Source organism: Python bivittatus, unplaced genomic scaffold (assembly GCF_059951505.1).
Source record: "Python bivittatus isolate LINGU-HERP-01145 unplaced genomic scaffold, Pbiv_v1 ctg000020_np1212, whole genome shotgun sequence".
In the NCBI taxonomy this organism is placed as follows: Eukaryota; Metazoa; Chordata; class Lepidosauria; order Squamata; family Pythonidae; genus Python; species Python bivittatus.
The window spans coordinates 121,329,642-121,350,356 of NW_028277030.1; the positions used below are offsets into that span (position 1 = coordinate 121,329,642).

The following is a 20,715-nucleotide window of genomic DNA, read 5'->3' on the forward strand; positions in this document are numbered from 1 at the left end:
CAGAGATGACCCTGACTCTCCTGGCCTTTCGTAATGCTCTGAAGACCTGGGTGTTTCCCCAGGTATTTGGACCAGGTGTTTAGGCTATCCCTGATGTTCATGTATTTTTAGGATTCGAAGGGGTCATGTATCTGGGTCACCATGGGTTTTAATTGTTGGGTTTTAATCTTTGTACACCACCCAGAGTCACAGCTGTGAAATGGGTGTCCATATAAATTATTTAAATGAACAGAAATTCTCAGATATTAGGGGCTGTGAAGCCAAAAATGACTTCTTTTTTTTTGGCAAATTAGAAAAAATGAAACTTTAAGATGCACATAAAAGCATGTGTCTGCTACTTTCTGATCAGTTTCTTCCAACTTTAAATATATTGCTTGGGGGAATTGTACAAAAGGCATACTTCTGTATGTAACTGAATGCAGTATAGGTAGTCTTCACTTAACAACCATTCGTTTAGTGATCGTTTGAAGTTACAACGGTGCTGAACAAAGGGACTTACAACCAGTCCTCGCACTTACAACCATCAGAGCAACCCTGAAGGCATGTGATCACAACCTGGGCACTTGGCAACCAGTTCGCACTTACAATGGTTGCAGCATCCTGGGGTCATGTGATTGCCATTTGCAACCTTCCCAGCCAGCTTCTGGCAAGCAAAATCAATGGGGAACCACATGATTCACTTAACAGCTTAATGACCACTGCAAAAAAGGTCACAAAATCAGGTACAACTCGCTTAACAACTGCCCTACTTAACAATAAATTTTCCAGTCCCTATTGTGGTCATTAAGCAAGGACTACCTGTAGGGTTCTTTCTTTAAAACAGCTTCTGCTATGTAGTATAAGATGTAGAAAGTGTGTTTACATTCTTTATTATATTGATGATGGTATATCTATACTTGGAAGCAACAGAAATTTCCCCTTTTCATTCCAAATGAAAGAAAAAGTGATATTATTAGAATGCAGAGAGTCAGAGTTATTGATAGCCTTGCAATATTCTGGTTTCCTGCAAGAGAATATGACCCAATTAAGATTTTTACATTGGTATTGTGCTGAAAAGAGTATTGTACCTGCAGTTTTGTTCATTTCTTGAGTGCTGTCTGGATTGGGATCAGGAGTCTCTCAATTTACTTGTTAGTGAGGTGTTTAGGACAGCAGCATAGGAGAAAAAAGGGTAGTATTGTTCTCCTCAAATCCAAGCATAGCTCCATTTCCCAAGCATCACAGTAGATCCTGATCACTTGGCCTAAGCAATGATCTGCCCAGTCTGGAACTCAAATTCTGATGCTGTGCTCTCCAGTTTCTGCTGCTTACACCTCAGTCCCTACTATTTTCTCCTTAGAAATATTATGTTGTCTCTACCAGTGTTTTGGTTGTAGTTCTTCCTTTTTAGATCAGGACTGTCAAACATTGTGTTAAGTTACAAACAAGCAACATATTCTGGATTAGTGTGTTGTGTACACCAAGAATTTTATAGTGCGTAAATCATACTTTATAGCTGTGCCATGACCCTTGCCAACGATATTTTATGTAAAAAATATTACTTATGCAATGACTTAGCACAAAGTGTGAACCCAACCCAGAATTATGAGTATTAATGATGCTATAGATCTGGCTGTATTAAATCTTATTTAGTTGGCTTCTGATAACATTTTTATTTGAGCATTCAGCTGCCTTCTCTCCAGTGGTGACAAACATCAGACTCACTGTACTTCCAGGTACTTTTGGTTTGGTTGGGTTTTTTGCTATGGTCCAAAATTACCCAGTCTGGCATCATCCAGATGGGTTGGGACTAGAATTCCCTAGAATGTGTTCCTAGAATTCTCTCAGTGACAGGTTGAAGAAGGCTACTATAGCCATAGAAGTTCTAGCCTATAATATAGTGAAGTCTATCAGAGGGGAAACCATAATTCTTAAAGTAGAATTCCCACATCAACTGTAATGAGAGTGAAGGGATGTTCAAGCAAGGCTGCCCTCATTGTGAAATGACCTGATGCTTCATTTTTCAAAATGCATTCTGTATATGTCTACTGAGAAATAAACCCCATTTAAGTTCAATGATACTTCTCCCCAGACCATTGGAATAGGATTACTGTCGTAAGAACAAGTATAATGCAATATATGGGTAGCATCCTAACGTAACAAAATTCAGCAACTTATAACTGAAACAAGGAACAAGTGCTAGAAGATGGAGCACATAATTTTAGTGCAAGCAAGCCACAGAATTTGCTTTAGGATAGACCTCTGGTGACCTGAAGGACTGTTCTGCAGCAAGTTTTCTAGAATCTGCATATCAGTATCAACTTTTAATCACTTTCCTACTAAAGGCAAAGGCAATCTGGGAGGGAAGTGCTTTCAAGGAGAAAGCCAACTGAGTGTCAATGTCAAGTATGGGTTTATACAGATATGTGCCTGATCTCAGAATGGGGTTACCTGAGTCAGCAATTTAAGTGATGTACATTTTACAAGTTTTCAGGACCAAGGATAGCAAAAAGGCAACTCATGTTATATAAACTAAACAACAATACAGAGCTCTTCCTTTAAGAGACCCCCCTCCCTTGAAGCCAGAAGAAAGCAGACAATGTTGCCTGTAATCTTGAATGTTTATTTCTCCATAAAGTGAATCCTTGATCCTTCTGCTCAGGAGAAAATTGTGGGCCAGGTGCTTGACATAAGAATCTTATTCTTAAAACACCACATATAATACTCAATAGGATTTAACATTGTTTTGGAGGCCAAAGCTTCCAGAAAAATACATCAGAACATACAGTACCTATTTTCAACTCTTTAAAGAGCAAAATCTTTTCATGTGGCAACTGAAGAGGCAGCTGTATAATCTCAGGAAAAGACATGGTTCCTTAAGAGTTGCAGACATGCTTTTGTTCATTAAAAGCACCTCTTTGGAATTGCGTCCAAAGTGCTGCATGTCTCTAATGCTTGTAACCTATGCCCAAAGTGGGTGGGGAGGACAAATAAAGTTGCCTAGATTCAGCTTCTTTAGATCCTTAGCTCTCTCAAGAACGATTGTTTAGCGATGGATATGCATTGCTGGAGTCCTGCAATGAAATGATTTGGTGTGAAAATTTGTTTCCATGCATGACTTGGCCCTGCTGGATCATGACAAATAGAATGCTGTGGTGGCCTTTTGCTATAAGCTGATGAATTATGAAATTACATTCCGAAGCTAAATATTAAGCAAGCATTCAAGAAGAATGAGAATAAATGGTTTATTTAGACTTTTTAAAGATGTAAAGCCTAAACATAACTGAGTTATTATTCTTTCTTTTTTGTTCTTCTCTTGAATTCCTCTCAAAGGGACACACCAATAAAATCTAACAGACAATAAAAGGAAGGAGGCAATTAATAAATGTAAATATTTTGTCCCTCCAGATGGATCGGAATTCTGCATGAGAGTTTTATTGTTTATTCTTTGTAAATAAGGATTATTGGCTCATTTTCTATTCTCTGGAGTGACAGAAAACAAGTCTGCTCCCTTTTCTGAATGATAGTTCTTTAGATATTTGAGGACAGTTTAATCTTTTTTTCTTCAGATACAGCTCTTTCAACTGTTCTTTATAAAACTTGGCTTTCAAACCCTGAGCATCATTATGTAGTTTCCGCTTTTCTTGTTAGAAATATCATCTTGGAAAGGCTTAAGATGGAAGATGGCAAAGAAGAACTAAGGAAAATTGATGCTTGGGGCCGGAGAACATATTTTTTCTGCCTGTTCTCCACATCTGTGAATCATGTGATATGATTTTTGATCCATGATGGCTAGAACAGTGAATTCTTTTGTAAATGAAATTATAAGCAATCCCTGCTGGATCAGAGCTCTGGCCCATCTAGTTCAGCAGTCCGTTCTCAGAGTGGCCAGCCGACTGCACAAGGAAGCCCACTATTCTCCCAGCAGTTTGCCTTCAGGGACAGTCACACTGACATCAGGGTTAATAACTATTGATCCCCATTACTTACATGAATTGGTCCAACCCTTTTTTGAAGCCAGCCAAGCTGGTAGCCAACGCCACATCTTGTGGAATTTCCTTAAAGAAATGTATGGTTCCATAAATGGAGCACTGATCAAAGGCTGCCTTTACACTGGTTGCATTCCATTTTAACATGATAGCTCATGTTAGAACAGGAGATAAGCCAGATAAAGTATTTAATAAATATTTCATGTGACCTACATATTAAAAAACATACCAAATGTATGCACACTTCCTAGGTGTGGGCTGGCATAAGTTCACTAATTTAAAGAAACTCAAACTTTCAGGATCTGAAATTCCAACGATACCATGTTCTTTCACACTTTATTTCTGAGAGTGAATGTATATTAAGTACATCAGTTGCCTGATTCTCAGATTTTGTTTCTCAAAATGAAAGTTGTATACTTGATTCACAATGGCTGAGGAGTTGGAGAAGGAGATTGAAATGCATTTGAACATTCGCAAGACTGAGATAGTTGTTGGGATCACAGTTCACTTTAATCTAAGTGCAGGATACTTTCTGCAACTGGGAACAGCATTTTTAAAGTACTTTTAGTATTCCAAGGATTGTGGGTAAATGACAATGTTATAATGAATTCACCAGAAAAATGAGCCTTAATTTTCTGCCTTTTTTAAAATGATGGAGGTATTTATGTACAGTAAACCACAAAAGGATTAGAATACTTATTTTAAGGCTTATTACAAAATGATGCTTGCAAAATCATGTCACTGAAAATTGTAATTTGTCACTGAGTTTTGCTGATATTTAGTGCCTTTGGAGGCTGCAAAAATGGGCCTGAGCTCACTTAAGTATCATGTTTTGCTTGAGCAAGATATATTGAATAAACCTCAATTGGTTTTTGGATTTACACAACATGCTTGATCCAAACCAACAAACTACATGAAGACCAAGAACAATATGTGGGCCAAGTCTGTTTGCTGATACCTAGGTTGAGTGGACTTGATTTTATCATGACTAATATCTTCAGAGTAATGTTCTCTGGGTATCATGCAAACATGGGTATACAACTAAATGAAAGCTGAATCTGTTCCAGCTTTGGAGTGAGTGTGCACTAGTGGACACTAATGGCCCAGAAAGGTGGGTATTTTTTTTCGCTATGAGAAAGGTGAAGAGGCAGAGAGAGAAAGAGAGAGAAGCTGATAAAGAGCTATAGCTTGGGAGAAGACCCGTGCTGCGAATGTAGTTTATATGATAGACTGACAATCCACGTTTCCACAAGTGAGATGTGGTTCTTTATCATATACAGACTCAGACTACTCCCTTCCTCTGCTAGACATAGAAAGTATTTGGTTGTTTTAAAACAAAGTCAAATTCAGCAGAAGCTCAGGGGGAGATGCTGGTAAAGAGCAGGATTTTCTATCTCCCCAGAAGCCTCTGATTAATGTATTAGAATTTTCAAGAAGCTGGAGAAGTCCAAGTAATCAAAGCAGAGGAACATTTGCTTCAGGGGACTTCTATTTTGTAGAAATATATAAAACACAGAGCCAGGAAATTGCATTAACTTCTTTCATCTCTGTTTGCTGGGTTGTGCTAAATCTCAGGTTATGTTTCTAAATCAGTTATAGAACTGTGTGTTTAATCTCAGTTTTCAGTCAAATCTCAGGCTATGCTCATGAAGAGATATTTCTCTGTCTTGTAATGTGTAACAGTAACTTGAAACCTTGCCAGAAGTTTCTCAAAGATTCTTGAAGAAAGTGCAGTTTTTGTAGCAAATCAGTGCCTGGTGGTCTGTCCATAGAGTGATATTTTCTTTTGTAATTTCCTTTTTAGCTTTATCTTTTAATTAATTTGTAAGGTGATGTATGATTGTGTTCTGATCAGTTCTGTAATTTAGCTTCTTCCATACGGAATGTTTGCATTCATCTTTAAAGTTAGAAAAGATGTTTTACATGCCATTGTTTTTAAACACTTCATTTTATTTTGTTTTGTTTATCTCCTGTGAAATTGGTGTCTCTCCCAAGGTTGTTGGGGATGGTGGAAGGAGGGCTGAATCTTCCAGTCACCATTTCTCTATGCTATATGGCCAGGAAGTAACAGTATATAAATTATTCCAACTTTTGCATTTTGATTTTTTAATCACCAGAAAGGCAGCAGATTGTGAGAATCGTACCAAATGGATACCAGGTGACATGCTTCTGGAAAACAGGTGGTGGCAGTAGGAACTAACAAAGCAGGAAGTAGGATTAGAATTAGGATTAGGATGTGAAGACCCAGAGGGTTTTGAACAGAGGCGGCTTGGGACCTCTGCCTTTCAGTGGTGGTAAGGAGTAGAAGCAGATCTTTGTGTTCATGGCCACACACATGCAGGGGCAACTCACTTTGCACTTCTATGTCTGCCTTTATGAGTCACACACACACACACGTATGGCATTAGGATTTGACTTGTGTAGGAAATTAGCTAGCTAGTAAACCTTCAAATGCCACCATCTTAAGCCAATCCTTTGGAAAGAAATGATGGCCCATTTGTAAAATTTGGCCTGGACTGTGATGGGAACCACTGATGTGTGGGAAGCTTATACAGACAGGTCTATCACCAGCGGGAACATTCTGTTTCCTTTGGTCCTCTGGGCCAGTGACTTCACTAGTTCAGGTTTCTTAGCCAATGCCTTAGTCACCTCAGTGATGTAAATGTTTTGAGATAGCTTTCCATAAAGGAGCTGGATGAAGATAAAAGAGCTAGAACTAACATCAATTTATTTAAAAAAAAAAAAACCTTTTGTATTGTTGGCCCAGATTTACTTTTCCATCTAGTCCTGACTGGTAGCTCTGTTGTGACTTTATTTTCAGCAGCCTGCCATTTCAGTTGTAACTTCAAAGCTGATTATATATTTATATGCCAGGCAACTGAGAAAGAAACCTTTTCTATAGATTTTCATCATGTTATTTTAGGAGGGATTGATGGCAAGATGGGATCATGTAAGTGGGTTTTTTGGGGAGAGGGAGGCTTTTGAAATATGAGTAGGGTACCCATTATTCTAAGTTAGAATTAGAAATCTTCAGTGAAAAAGCCTGCAGCAGAAAATAAGAGAAGCAACAGCCAAAGACAAAATGAAAGATTAATAACTCTAGGCAACAGGGATCATCTGGCAACCAGTTGCAGTTATTAAAATGTCAGTGATCACAAACAGGCAATTTTGGCAAACAGGTCCAGACATCTCTCACATTGCATAGCCACAGGGGACTACTTCTGAGTTTTCTCACTCTGGGGTATCACCAATGCATTTGGACAAAAGTTGATAATGCAGTCTGGAGTCCAGCACCAATCATGGAGCCAGCAAGGGTCCCACTGACTCTTCTATCTGAGCAACTTACTGCTTGTTTAGAGTTAAACTTTATTTATTCTCAGTCCATCTCAGCTGACTTGCAAAAATATGTTCCCAGCCAATCAGAAATTTAAACTAAAAGCCACTCAGAGCCTAAAATTCTACAGTATATGGGAACCACACTGTTAACTCTACCTCCAGATCTCCTATGTGGACAACAGTCTGGATGGAAAATCATCCTAGAAGTTGGTGTTTGATAAATGTGGAACACTGTGAGAGACAGACTTCTAAAAGTTTACTGAAATTGGTTTTGGTAGTTATGGAGAGTATTTTTTATTTATTTGTGCAAGAGAAAAGCCAGCCTGGAGACTAAATAAACAAGATAAATTTGACTGAATGGACAAATTTGTCTATTAAATCTCCATTTCTGTGAACAAGTTCCAAGAGGCATATCTAAAGATAAAAAAGAAAATTTAAAACATTCATTGAAAAATACAAAGATGTGTTTAATAAGTGCGTTTTCCCCTACATTTTTTTGCCCAAATAAAATACTTGAAATAATATTTTCATTATAGTGGAGCAGAAACAAATTACTGGGGGAGTCACAAACACATTCTGATACTGCTAATTTTCTTGGCTAACAAATAAAAGTAAACGAGTATTTTCCAAACTCATGCTAAGTTCATGTTACTAGATTACAAAAAGTAGTGTGAAAAAATACTAATTTTGGTAATGTTATAGTATTATATGGTATTAAATGACGTACATCATCCAGGCTGAAAAATTGGCTTCCTCATAGCCTTGCTGAAAGTTGTACTTCAGAGACAGAAAAGGAAACATTCAACTTGAGTTCTGAAGTATTGAATTTGTGGTAAATGTTCATTTCTTTGAAGCTTTAAGAGCCTGAAGTACAATACTTCTGTTAGAGAAATGTGCAGTCTAGACCAGTATTTCTCAATCTTGGCAACTTTGAGATGTCTGGACTTCAACTTCAACATGCTGGCTGGGGAATTCTGGGAGTTGAAGTCCAGACTTCTTAAAATTGCCAAGGTTGAGAAATACTGGTCTAGTCCAACATGAATTTATTAGGAAAGAAGTCTGATAAAAATCAGATTTACCTCCAAGTCAATACTCATTCCATTGATAGGCATCTGTTTTCCAAGACTAGTCAATGCTTAACACTATACAGCAATGTTACAAAATGGGAATGACATCTCCTACAGTAATAATATTGTAGCTTATGTACATTGTCCAGGGAGGGATCATGTATTCCCTTTTGTTGAAGTCTTCTGGGATGCAGGTAGCCTTGTTAAGGACAGGCTGTCTACATGTGCAACATGCTGTGTTGGCTTACAAAGGGCGGGTCAAAGCTAGACGGGCTACAGAGTGTGGCTGGAGCAACAATAATTGGTACTAAGTTATACTGCTGTTCTCCCCTTCCTCTAAGGAGTTCAGGCCATCTAAAGATGTGTTAGGATAGAAGCAGAAAGGCTACATGCTAGCAGTGCTAAGAAGAAGTGGATGACATTAATGCAGGTGAGTACCCAGAAAGCCAAGCCATGCTTGATATCACTCTTGGTTCTGGAGACTGTGGCATGGGAGCCAACAGTTAAACAAAAGAAACAGTTCCTGATGAAAAGCCTGGGAATACTTTTTTTTCCTCCCATTCTGAACCAACTTCCTTTAAAACTCATAAACTGACACAAAGATGGTAATCTTGGAAACATGCTTAGCTTGGAAGATGCGGTCCAGGTACTCGGACATCTCAACCTCCACCGTAATGGTCTGAGGCCCTTGTAGCCTTTGAACCAGCATGAGTTCCCCTGTCTGCCTGTCCGAGCGCTGCATCACAAAATGTCCTCGGCTGTTGCCTCCTATAATCCCAAACCGCAGGCTGTCAGGACCAGGCCGTCCAGGGGCTGAAGCAGTAGCCATGCGGAAGAGAGGAGTGGGAGTGATGAGATTGGATGGCAGAGGGAGATAATGGAAGGAGATTGTCTTGGGGGCTTGATGGCATGATCTGCTGTCCATGGGACATGGGTTCCGTTCGCACTGACTATGAAGGAAAGAAAAGTCAACAAAAAAAACAAGATTTGGATCCCTGGAAAGATACAGAGAACCCAACACTTCTATTTCCTTTCATTCCTTGAGGTTAATTAGATACTTCTACAATTATATTTTAAAAGTCATATTGGTTAAGAAGAAGAAATATCCAAAATGCATAATTTGATAATACCTTTATTATTTTGGTGCCTTTGAGTCAGTTTTGACCCTGGTGACTGGCTAGATACATCCTTGCAGTTTTCTTGGCAAGATTTCAGAAGTTATTTGCCATTATCTCCTTCCTAGGGCTGAGAGAGAATGACTGGCCCAAGGTCACCCAACTGGCTTCATGCCTAAAGCAGGACTAGAACTCACAGTCTCTTGGTTTCTAGCCTGGTGCCTTAACCACTACACCAAACTGGCTCTCATTTGGGTGGGGGGGTGCCTTCGAGTCATTATTGACTCCTGGTGACTGCCTGGACTAATTCCTGCAGTTAAGATTTTGGAAGTGGTTTGCCATTGCCTGTTTCTTAAAGCTGAGAGAGAGTGACTGGCCCAAAGACACCCAGCTGGCTTTGTGCCTAAAGCAGGACTAGAACTCAGACTTCTGGTTTTTAGCCCAGTGCCTTAACTGCTACACCAAACTGGTTCTCTTATACCTTTATTAGGACCACCCAAATGGACGTAAAAGCTGAGAAACAGAAAAGGAGGAGGAAAGTTCAGGAATTAAAATAGTTTTTAAAACTTTTTCTGCTCCTTCCCTTATCCCCTCCTTTTCATCTAGCTTTGTTTGATGGTGAGTTCTGTAGCCCCTGAGAGCTTCCACATTCCTTTAGAGTTACATATGGGGAGCAGAAAGTTGCATAATAGATGGACGTGTCAAAGGTCTTATTGCAACTGGGCACTGCATTTAGCTAGTCATTGGAAATAACAAATGGGGATAACATTCCCCCCATATTAGCAAAATAGAAACGCAGTCCTCTTTATGTGGATCTTTGCAAATAGGGAATATACTTATGCCAGATGTTATATCTTTGGATTAGCATGCATAAAAGCAGACTTTGTTTACAAAGTTTCCAATCCAGCGAAGGAATTTATGCGTGCAAAACTATTTCCATCTGTGGAGTGGCAGCAGTACCAGAATAAAATATTGAGATGGGGATAAAAAATATAGTAATATATATTATATTTGGGTAAGATTTGAACATATGATTGGGCCTTTCCTTCAAGGACACATGGGTACCAGTAGCTGGACAAACTTCTGTATTTATCTGAAAGGAACACAAGGTTCTCCCCTCTTTCAAATATTTTCTATTTAGAATTAGGAAGCTTACCAAATTCACCAAGACTACAGCAATGGAGACAGGGAAATTCTCTCTAATACCCCCTTTTTGTGTGGTTCTAAATTTGGAGGATCTTAGTATGGCTGCTGGGGTGCTACACATCTCCCTATCTTTTGCACTTCTCTCTGGCACCATCTAAAACATGGATTTCCTTCAGGAGATCAGAGTAAAATTGTCTGAAATCATTTAATACAACCTCCACAATATTACATGAAATTTGAATTCTTGTTATATTAACAATTATGTTTCTGGCCTAATAACACAGAATTCCTAAGATAGTAATGATTTATCCAGACATATTAAAGTAAAAGAGGAAAATGAAGTCAGAGTTAGGTCATTTTAAATCCAACTGATTCCAAAGCAAAAGGTTTAATGATAAGGTTAGCTCTCCCACCAAAATCAATGAGGCTTAAAGGTACTTTGCACTGGCTGGATTGTACCCAGAATGTTGTCTAAACTTAAACAAAGCTGCATTTTCTCCACATGGCTAGGATAACTAATTAAGGCATGATATGTTTTGGCCACATATCAAAGAAAACACAACAAGAAATCTTACTGACTGGAGGGAAAATATTTGTACTGAATAATGCGAGATGCAAGTTGTAAAGTTTTCTGGTCTATGATCAAACAAACACAAATAGCTTAACTGTCAAGTTATTCATTTTGATCTCAGCTTTACAAGGCATTTCAGAATCCACAATCTCTGTGGATTTTCTGACCAGTAATGATTTCCTCCTTATCTCTTCAGTTATTGAAGAACCCAGCTGACAACGAGAGGTCATCATGATATGGCAGGTAATGAAATGAATGTTCATACAGTGATGCAGTGCATGGAGATCCAGCCATACATTCTTTCTTTCTACTTTCTTTTAAAATGGCTGGATAATTATTAGGTGTTCACTTGTGACTGCCATATTCCTGAATTTTGACTAACTGATCAGTTCTGAATGTGTTGTGTATGTTTGTGTGATACTGGAGAAGTGGCTGCTTTAATTATTTTTCTCTTATTTAATGTTGTTGTTCAGTCGTTAAGTCGTGTCCGACTCTTCGTGACCCCATGAACCATATTGCGCCAGGCCTTCCTGTCCTTCACTGCCTCCCTGAGTTTAATGAGCTAATTCAAAAGAAATGAATTAGGAGGAAGCTTCTAATTCAAGGAACTGTAGCCCTGACAAATCTCAGAAGAACTGCTGAAAGTGAAATCAAATCATATCTTTAAAAAGTGGAATAAATAGCAACTTTTTGTTATTATCTGCATATGCATGAGAGCTACTTTGTCACACTTTAAAAATGCCAAATGTACCTACAGACCCCAAAATCACATACCTATGACATCATGAAATCACACTGGAAATTATAAATGATGCCAGTTTCATGCTAAATCTTCAGTGAAAAATCAACCAGTGGAGAAGCTTCAAGTGGTTAGCCGCCATTTAAAAGCCTCTATTTAATAATGGTACTTTGAATTAATTAACTGGGAGAGGGCATAAGATTGTTGTATCTTTATAATGGTAGTCAGTTTTTACAGAAAATATACACTTAAAAAAAAAACATGGCTTAATGCAAATTTCTGTTGTGGAAGCAGCTTTTCCCGCATACTGCTGGGAACAATTGGAGTTGCAATCTAACTCATCTGAAGGGCACCACGTTGGGGAAAGCTCATTTCTCTTTATACTTACAATGGTGATGTTTTCACATAGCTGACATTTTCACCGGACTTGGGACATTCTGGCTTGACACACTGAAAGCCTCCTCCTGTGTTAATGCACGTCGTTCCCCTAGTGCAGCTGTGCAGTGAGAGTGCACATTCATCTATATCTGCAAGACCAACAGAAGAGGGAGTGATGGAGGAATGGATTCAACTCTTTTGGGGTTGGCAGACAGTCAATTCAAACAGAAACAGAGAAGCTGCCTTATACAGAGTTAAATTAATGGTCCATCAATTTCAGCATGATCCACACTGACCGGCTGGATTCCAGGCAGGATTCTTGCACTGTCCTATTTGGAGCTGCCAAAGACTAAACCTGAGACCTTTTGGATGCAAAGCATGTGACCTGCTACTGGACTATGGCTTTTAAACCGAGAACTGGCTGCCATCCCCAAACCTAAAGAAGGGCATGTTCTGAGTGAATGGACAAGCAGCTAATCTCCTCTCCTCTCGCCAGTACAGAGTGTTAGACAGCAAATTCTCTGGAGCAGAGCCTTCAAGCAGCTGCCAATGCCTAAGGAGCAGCTACGTTCAAGAGAGGAGTCTGGAATGCGCATGTATGCGCAGATTCCCTGTAGTTGAAGGGGAGAGGCTCTAGACAGTCTCTTCCTCTACTTGTTCAACTGCTGAAGTCTTTTACTGAAGTGTGCTGCATATCATCAAAGTAACTGGCTTTCTCTGACTTGTTTTCATTTCTTAAAATATGTACAAAGAGTGCTGTTTGCAAAAAAGGGGGGGGGAGAAGAGATTGAAGGAACATCTGTTTGATAGCTTTTCCATATGCCAGCTATATATTGCCAGAGAGAGTCTCAAAACCACCAGATGTTCCTAAGAGTGTCAAAGGAATCGTATCACTGGAAACTCTCCCTACCTCGTGAAAGTAATCCATCTGGGGAGCCATTCTCAACCACTGTGTGGAGCAACTGCCACACGCAGAATTGGTTTCATGTAGAAGTAGCTTCCACATGCTGATTATAAAGTCAGTCAGTGAATGAATGCAAATGTTTAGATAATTCATTTTAAAATAGACACCAAAGTCCATCTGATTCCTGGATATAAGTTGATGTTACGAATGGTGGTTGAGTCAGTGAGGATGGGCACTGCATGAAACAAAAGAATGGATCTTTCCTAGGCCTAACTCTCCGTAGGCTATTTTGCCTAATAGGACAGCCCTGCTGACTAGCATCTATCAGAAGTCATGGGAATACAGAAAGGGTGGTGATTCTAGGTTGAATGGCTATGGATTCAAGACATTCTTGGGAATAAAGATGGTGCCAGCGGCTATGCTTTGCACTGCAGCAGGCCAGCTTCCTCTTTAATGGGGTTTAAAATTAAAATAACTTGTAAAAATATTCAGATGAGGTAGAAGCCGAGAGTGCTGTGTGGAGGTACACTGATGTCCACAGATACTAACCTGAGCCTTGCAATCTATTTTCTGGACTTATTTTCTAGAGTAGTCACCTAACATTTAAAAAATCTTCTTTGTTTATTTAATCCACCATTTCCTTTGGACTAACTATTTCCTGTAAGGTACCTGCAACAAAAAATTGTGTGCACATGTGCGTGCATGAATGTGGGGTGTGACTATTTCAGAAATTATTTGGATGAAGTCATTTGGACCTTGCACCCTTGTTCAGGGTTCTGGGCAAGCTTGAACAAAAGGAAATGCTCCCATAAAAGTCACATACAGTTTAACAAGTGAATTCCTAAGAACTGATACAGAACGGCGTTGTTGTTGTTTTTAATCTCATGCAGAAGCCTGAGCTCATGCAGAAGCTACGTTCAAACTTGTGTGGAGCAAGGGCATCTGCAGAACACATCAAAACAGTCAAGATGGCAGCCTGGCTCATTTTTACATATGTCATCTACATGATGTATATGAAAAAAGGTTGGGTCTTTGTGTGGTCACAGATTCCATCTTCACTTTTTTAACCTACCACAGTCTCCCTTGGTGTGAAGTCTGAAGCACTTCTCAATCAATGTTCAAAGCATGCACAATCTTAGTATACATGTATGCATACATGTACATAGGAAAAAGAGTAAATTGAGACAGTTGGATCTTATGTATCAAAGATGCAAAATGTAAATATACCATGAGATGATCTTCCACACATAAGAGAATGAATACAACAAGAGCCAGTCTGGCATTTTGTTCACACAATAGCCAGCCTGATGTCTTCTGGAGGACATCAGCATAGGAACACACTTCTTTTCATGTTATCCAGAAAGTGATATTCAGATGTACATAGCTTCTGTTACTCAAGTAACATACTAAACCACCGATTTATAGCAGAGAATGTCTTCATTTTATTGATTTGTATGTATATATGTATTTCCTTTATCCATCTTGAATCTTTTATTGTACAATTTCATGAGATGATTTCAAGCACTTGTATAGTGTTACAATAAAAAGGGAAGAAATTTTCCCTCTTCATTTTTCTACCCGGTGGGTCATTTTACTGATCTCTCAACAAACTCTATTTTATCATAAGCTGAAGGTACTTCTGTGCCAGAAAATATATCATATCACAATTCAATTTTTAGCAGTCTGTGTCCATTTGGCATCTTTTGCTCCTGCTCTAAAAATGCTTGACAAAGGAAAGGAGGATATAAATTAAAATGGTTTTCTCAAGTGATTGGTACGAACTTAAAGCTGGTTAAATTCAGGCCATTCTTCTAAGACTCGTTTAAGTGAAGAAACTGAATCAACACTGAAGATTAATTCTTTTTCTATCATCATTCGAAGGCAATTTTCTACAGCAGCCCAAGAGCACAGAGCACACACTTCAGGGCACAATGTCCCTATTCAGGCTGAGGCAGCTCTTGGCACTTCACCTCCATACCCTATTTATTTATTTATGAATCAAATATATACGCCGCCCATCTCACTATATAAGTGACTCTAGGTGGCTCACAAATAAAAACAATAAAAAACAGTAAAAATCTTACAAAAATATACAAAGTTAAAAGACAGAGAGAGTGTCCTCAAGTCACTAACCACCCCCAGTGTTACTTTTTACCTTCCCACATATCTCAACTGCATTACAATGAATATTTTGTTTAGGGGAATCCTTCTGTCAGCTTTCACAGCTAGTATTGCACATTATGGCACAACATACATGATAGCAAAAAAACAGTCTCATCTGTGGGAAATCTGGTGCCCAGACTGTTCGTATTTTAATTAGACATAAAATGGATTCAGCATCAAAATGCAGGAGTACAGGGGTGTCTGCAAAGTATGATAAAGAATAAGACAAGATGGCAGCTGCTTCAGTGTGATCAAAGGTTTTCATGGGCGATGCAACCCTCCTCTCACCCACCCTTGATGTGGTTTATATCCCACCTGGGCACCAACATGTTACAATATATTGTCACAACCCACATTTAAACAGAAGGGCTGGGGCACATTCACTCAGCCTTTTTTCAGAAGCACTGATCTCTCCAGCCAAACTACACTTACAGGAGAAGACACAATTCCTACCAAATGCGTAATTGTGGAGTCCTTGGTGCTCTCATTATCTGGGTAGGTAACATCATCAGGGCTTGTAAATGTGGCATTTGTTCCCTGTTTATATATAGCTACTGTATAGAAAAGGGAGAAAACCCCACACTCACAAGCTTTGATGATAGCCAGGTAATGAAACGTCTGTAGTCAAACAACCAAGCTCAGAGAGCATCAAGGACTTCACAGTTCAACCCTGAGCTACAGATATTCTCTTCTACTGGTACCAAATGCATAATATAAGAGGGTCTCAGTTCCATCCACAGCTTCTGAAACCATTCTTACTAGCTCTGTAAGTAGTAGGGTAGCTGCTGTCTTTATTCTTATTTTGTGTCTCTGTGTGTGGTGTCTTTAGAAGGTTTATGAATATATGTTCTTTGTGATTGTCCTGCTAAAAATATTATTCTACAAATGCCCCCAACTGTTCTCCATTGCAGTAGGAAAGAGACATATTCATCAAAGTAACATATCTGGCATGCATATTCATTTGATCATCAATTCACTTAGTGATGTTAGGCATACTAACATGGTTTTCAGCCCCTATTTGAAGAATGATGCTAATAATTCTGGAGACCTTACAGTATGGGGGCATCAGGGGAAGTATTTCAAATGGTAAGTATTGTTGAAGCAAGTATTGTCATAGCAGAACTAGCAGCAGAAACATGCTTCTCTTCCTATGTTCTTCTCCTAAGTCATAGACCTTAAGATAGACCCAATTCACAGCATCATTCTAGCTGTGTCTACTTAGACTAAGTCCTATTGAGCTCAAGGGAACCTAGTCCCAGGAACATGTTTATAGTTTAAGCCTGACTGCAAAGAAGCCTACTGATGGGTTCACACGAACATTACATCAAGTTTGTTTTAATTAGGATTTGTTCCTCAAGCTATTACTAGCTTGGGTCCTATGATATGCTAAACTATAAAGCATGATTTGCAAGCCACTGTAGCTGAAGTCATATAACGTTCTAAGCCAAAGCAAAATAAAGCGATGATGATAAGCTTCTATGGGTGCAAATCCTAGCACACATATTTCATGTTCTTTGTGACATGAAATGCTGCATGAAGCCTACACCCAGGAAGAAAAGTTACTTAGCTTCTGTAAAATGTCATCTGTTCCATGCTTAGTAAAAGGAAAGCTCTCACCTTCACAGCTTTTCCCATCATTGAAGAGCCTGTATCCAGGGGGGCAGGAGCAGTGGTATGAGCCAGGAGTGTTGATGCAAGCATGCATACACAGGCGAGAGGCTCCCTCCAGCTTGTAAATTTCACATTCATTCACATCTGCCAGGAAAGAAACTGACATGACATTCCTGCAGGAACAAAAACATCATTGCATGGCTGGGCTAGCAAGGGGAGTGAGAAGTGTTTCTGGAATATAACTGCTACTGATACCAGGTTATGCAATTTATATTGCTCTAAATATATGTACAATGTGGATTGATTTTTTAAAAAAATGGTTCTTGGATTTCTCTTGTGTGTGTGTGTTGGGGGGGGAGGAGAGATAAGTGAAGCCATGATTTAGCCATTAGCTATTGCTTTTAAAAATTAGAGCAAAACTGAGTAAAGATGGAAATTGTGGAAGTAACCAGGCCCTGATGTTAACAATCCAAATGACATGTTGTGTCGGTAAACCTTGATTTTTTTAAAGGAATATTTGCTTGTATGACCACTCACTGAAAGCTGGAGCTGGGAAGAAAAATGTGCAGTAAGAAAAAGAGCAGAAGGACTGAGTATGACCAAGTGCAAACTTGAAGTAACCAAATAAACAATACCTTATTCTATACTCTTAGAGACTAGAATGGACAGGAATGTTCACAGCAGACCCTAGAATGTGAGTCTGTTGGGACAAACTCTCAAACCATGAAAAAGAGCATGAAAACTTTCAAGGCTTGAGGATGCCTTGAAAACCCAGCAAACTGCTCTCATTGCCGTCCCTACCTTATGATGGCTGGAGTGCATCTGCAGCTCTAGGGATCTGGGCTTGGTTCATCAACCCGCATGATTCAGGACAGGCAACCTTTTTATAGCTGCCTTTTTAAAAAAAATAATGTTGAGGTAAGCATTATTTGTAAGAGCTTCAGGGTAATAATTTTGACCAAAGAGCATCACTGGATGCAAGAGCCCAAAGTTCATGCCTTTTAACAATCATTTTTATGGAATTAGGTTTTTAAAAAATTAAGATAGTTGGGATAGACTTATTACATCTATTTCATCTGTTCTTTTGTGGGAAAACAGTAGAAAAATTAAGCCTGTTATTCAGCAATTCACCACCAAATTTTTGCAGCATAATTTTAGGATGTTTGGGGGCCCACAATAAGGGGCTTATGAGCTGCCTGTCAATCATGGAAGATTTACGTTACTGACTTCAGCCAGACAGACATTGGATTAAGTAGGAGATTTCAATGCAGATGTGAATTTATTTTCTGGATGCCCAGGATTATGGGCATCTGCAAAGAGGAGCAAGGGGAGGTAAATGATGACATGAACCTGATTATGTCATCATGCAAATGCCACAGCTAACATATTTGTATCAAACTTCAGGACGCATGTGTATAATGATGACATTTGTGTGATGATGTAACCACATGCCTGTTGTCATTTTGGTATCATCACAACTGGCTGCAGATATCATTGCCCAGAATACTTTTGACAAATCGTCAGGTAGGCTCTGTTTGCAAATTCAAATTATGAGATGTTTTCTCATTCCCAGTTCACACTCTCACTTAATTCAAATCAAAAGGTCAGATTAAAACAATCTTTGCTTTTGTTTGACAATCATTGATCTGGGTTGGGAGGGAAGCAGTCGCTGAACTTGTATTAAGCTCATATGAATTATATTTTAACATGGCAGCAAGATTTTATACATTCTGGAGCATGAGACTTATTCCTGTAAACTTAAAAGAGGCAGTTATAAGACCTTTATTGATAAAGCATTTCCTTGACTGGAAGACCTTTCTAACAATCAGCAGTCTCAAATATTCCTTTTTTTGGATGGTTGAGAAAGTGGTGATGCATTGGATGAAACTGATTTTCTGGACCCATTTCTATTGGGAGTTTCATCTGGAATTTGATATTGAGACTATTTGGGTTACCTTGGTAGATACCCTATACTGGATATTAGATGGCAGGAATGCGGTACAGCTAATTCCTTTGGGTCTCTTAGTGGTTTTTGATACCATCAAGCATAGTATCCTTCTAGGCCATCTGGCAGAGCTGGACCTTGGGGACACTGTTTTGCATTGCTTCTGGTCTTTCCAGTTGGGATGTGCCTAGAAAATAGTATTGGAGGACTATAGTTCAACATGTAAGTCATTCTTTTACCTGTAGTATTACTTGTGGTTCTATCTTGTTTCCTATGCAGTTTAATATCTACATGATACTAATGGGGGTGGTTATTTGGAGCTTTGGAGTGGGATGCTATAAGTATCCTGATGTCATCCAGCTTTACTGCTCCCTATCTTCTAATTTCAAGGAAGCAGTCAAGACTTTTTCATGCTGCCTAATCTTGATAATAGACTGGATGAGGAAGAAAAAACTGAAGTTAAATCCAGACAAGACAGAGGTGTTGTTGATAATATGAAATCTGGATTTTGGGGCTAAGGTGTAATCTGTTCTAGATGGGTTTGCGTTCCTCAGAAAGAGCAGATTTGCAGTTTGGGAATGAACCTTGACCTTCCACTGTCACTGCAATTGCAGGTAGTTAGGAGGAGTGATGAGCAGTGTGTTCACACAATTAAGAACAGTACAACCAATGTGACCTTTCTTAAGGTGGCTGGACTTACTGACAGATATCCACACTTGTCTTGACTACTGCAATGAGCTTTACTTGAGGCTACTTGTGAAAAGTCTCCTAAAATTGCAAAGTTTTGGTGCAAAAACATGGTGGCAGGCTTCTGCCCAATGCACATACAAGGATTACATAATTGCCTGTACTAAAAGATCTGCACTGGCTACTCAAAGAGTTTGGAGCTCAGTTTAAGGTGCTGGTATTGACCCTTAAAATCCAAAATAACTTAGGGCCTGATTATCTACAGAACTATCTTGCCTGCTACAAATGTGTCCAATAAGTCAAATCAGCAGTAGAAGCCTTTCTGAAGATGCTCCTTCTTCCAGAAGCTAGTCTGCTCAGTACATAGCAAGGGGAGAGGCTCATTCAGACTTGCAAGTTTCTGTTACTGTAACCTTATAATAAAAGTAGTATTAGCATTCATGATTTTGGTTTCCTAATCAGGACTATCTCAAAGTGTGAAATACAGAGGTGAAATACTAGTGTCACCAAAGCTACATTTTGACACTGAAATGTGTTAAACTGATCTGGAAGGAGAAACAACTCATCACTTTGACTGTGCAGGTGTATCGTTTAAACAGTCTCTTACCCTGGCAAATGCTGTTTTCTGCAGTGCCACTCATATGGAAGCCTGCTTCACAACTGCAGTGTTGCATTCGATCTAATTGGGCACAGCGTGGCTTGCGACTGAAAGCTGGGTCATTTGTTATGCTCCATGCTGGGGGTACTAAAAGACAAGAAGGAAGAAATTATCTCTAGAACATCTGAGTAGGGCAGTGTGTCTCAACCTCAGCAGCTTTAAGATGTGTGGACTTCAACTCCCAGAATTCCCCAGCTAGCGTTCTTTTTTGGAAACCTGAGAATTGGAATTCTGGATCCAAATATGTACAGTGATACAAAGAATTTTAAAGATTAACATACAGTTGAAACTAGAATTTTTCTTGTTTAGACTTATGGAAAGTCAGCTAGAAAAGATTCATGGAAGATTGTACATGGAAACTGCAGTGAGGCTATTATATGCACAAAGATGGAAAGATTCTGAAATACCCACAATGGAGGAATGGTTG

At 39.1% G+C, this 20,715-nt stretch overlaps 1 protein-coding gene across 2 annotated transcripts in view; it reads right to left on the bottom strand.

Moving 5' to 3' along the window:
• Window positions 1-2,588: 2,588 nt before the first annotated feature.
• FBLN7 (fibulin 7) overlaps window positions 2,589-20,715 on the bottom strand; it is a 31,505-nt gene continuing 13,378 nt past the window's right edge. For both annotated transcript variants that reach the window (XM_007426623.3, XM_007426622.3), the window contains 4 exons: window positions 20,238-20,375; window positions 17,005-17,142; window positions 12,331-12,469; window positions 2,589-9,321 (listed from right to left, as the gene is read on the bottom strand). In XM_007426623.3, the coding sequence (XP_007426685.1) occupies window positions 8,949-9,321; window positions 12,331-12,469; window positions 17,005-17,142; window positions 20,238-20,375 (788 nt within the window). In that variant the 3' untranslated portion in view covers window positions 2,589-8,948. The remainder of the gene's footprint in view (window positions 9,322-12,330; window positions 12,470-17,004; window positions 17,143-20,237; window positions 20,376-20,715) is intronic.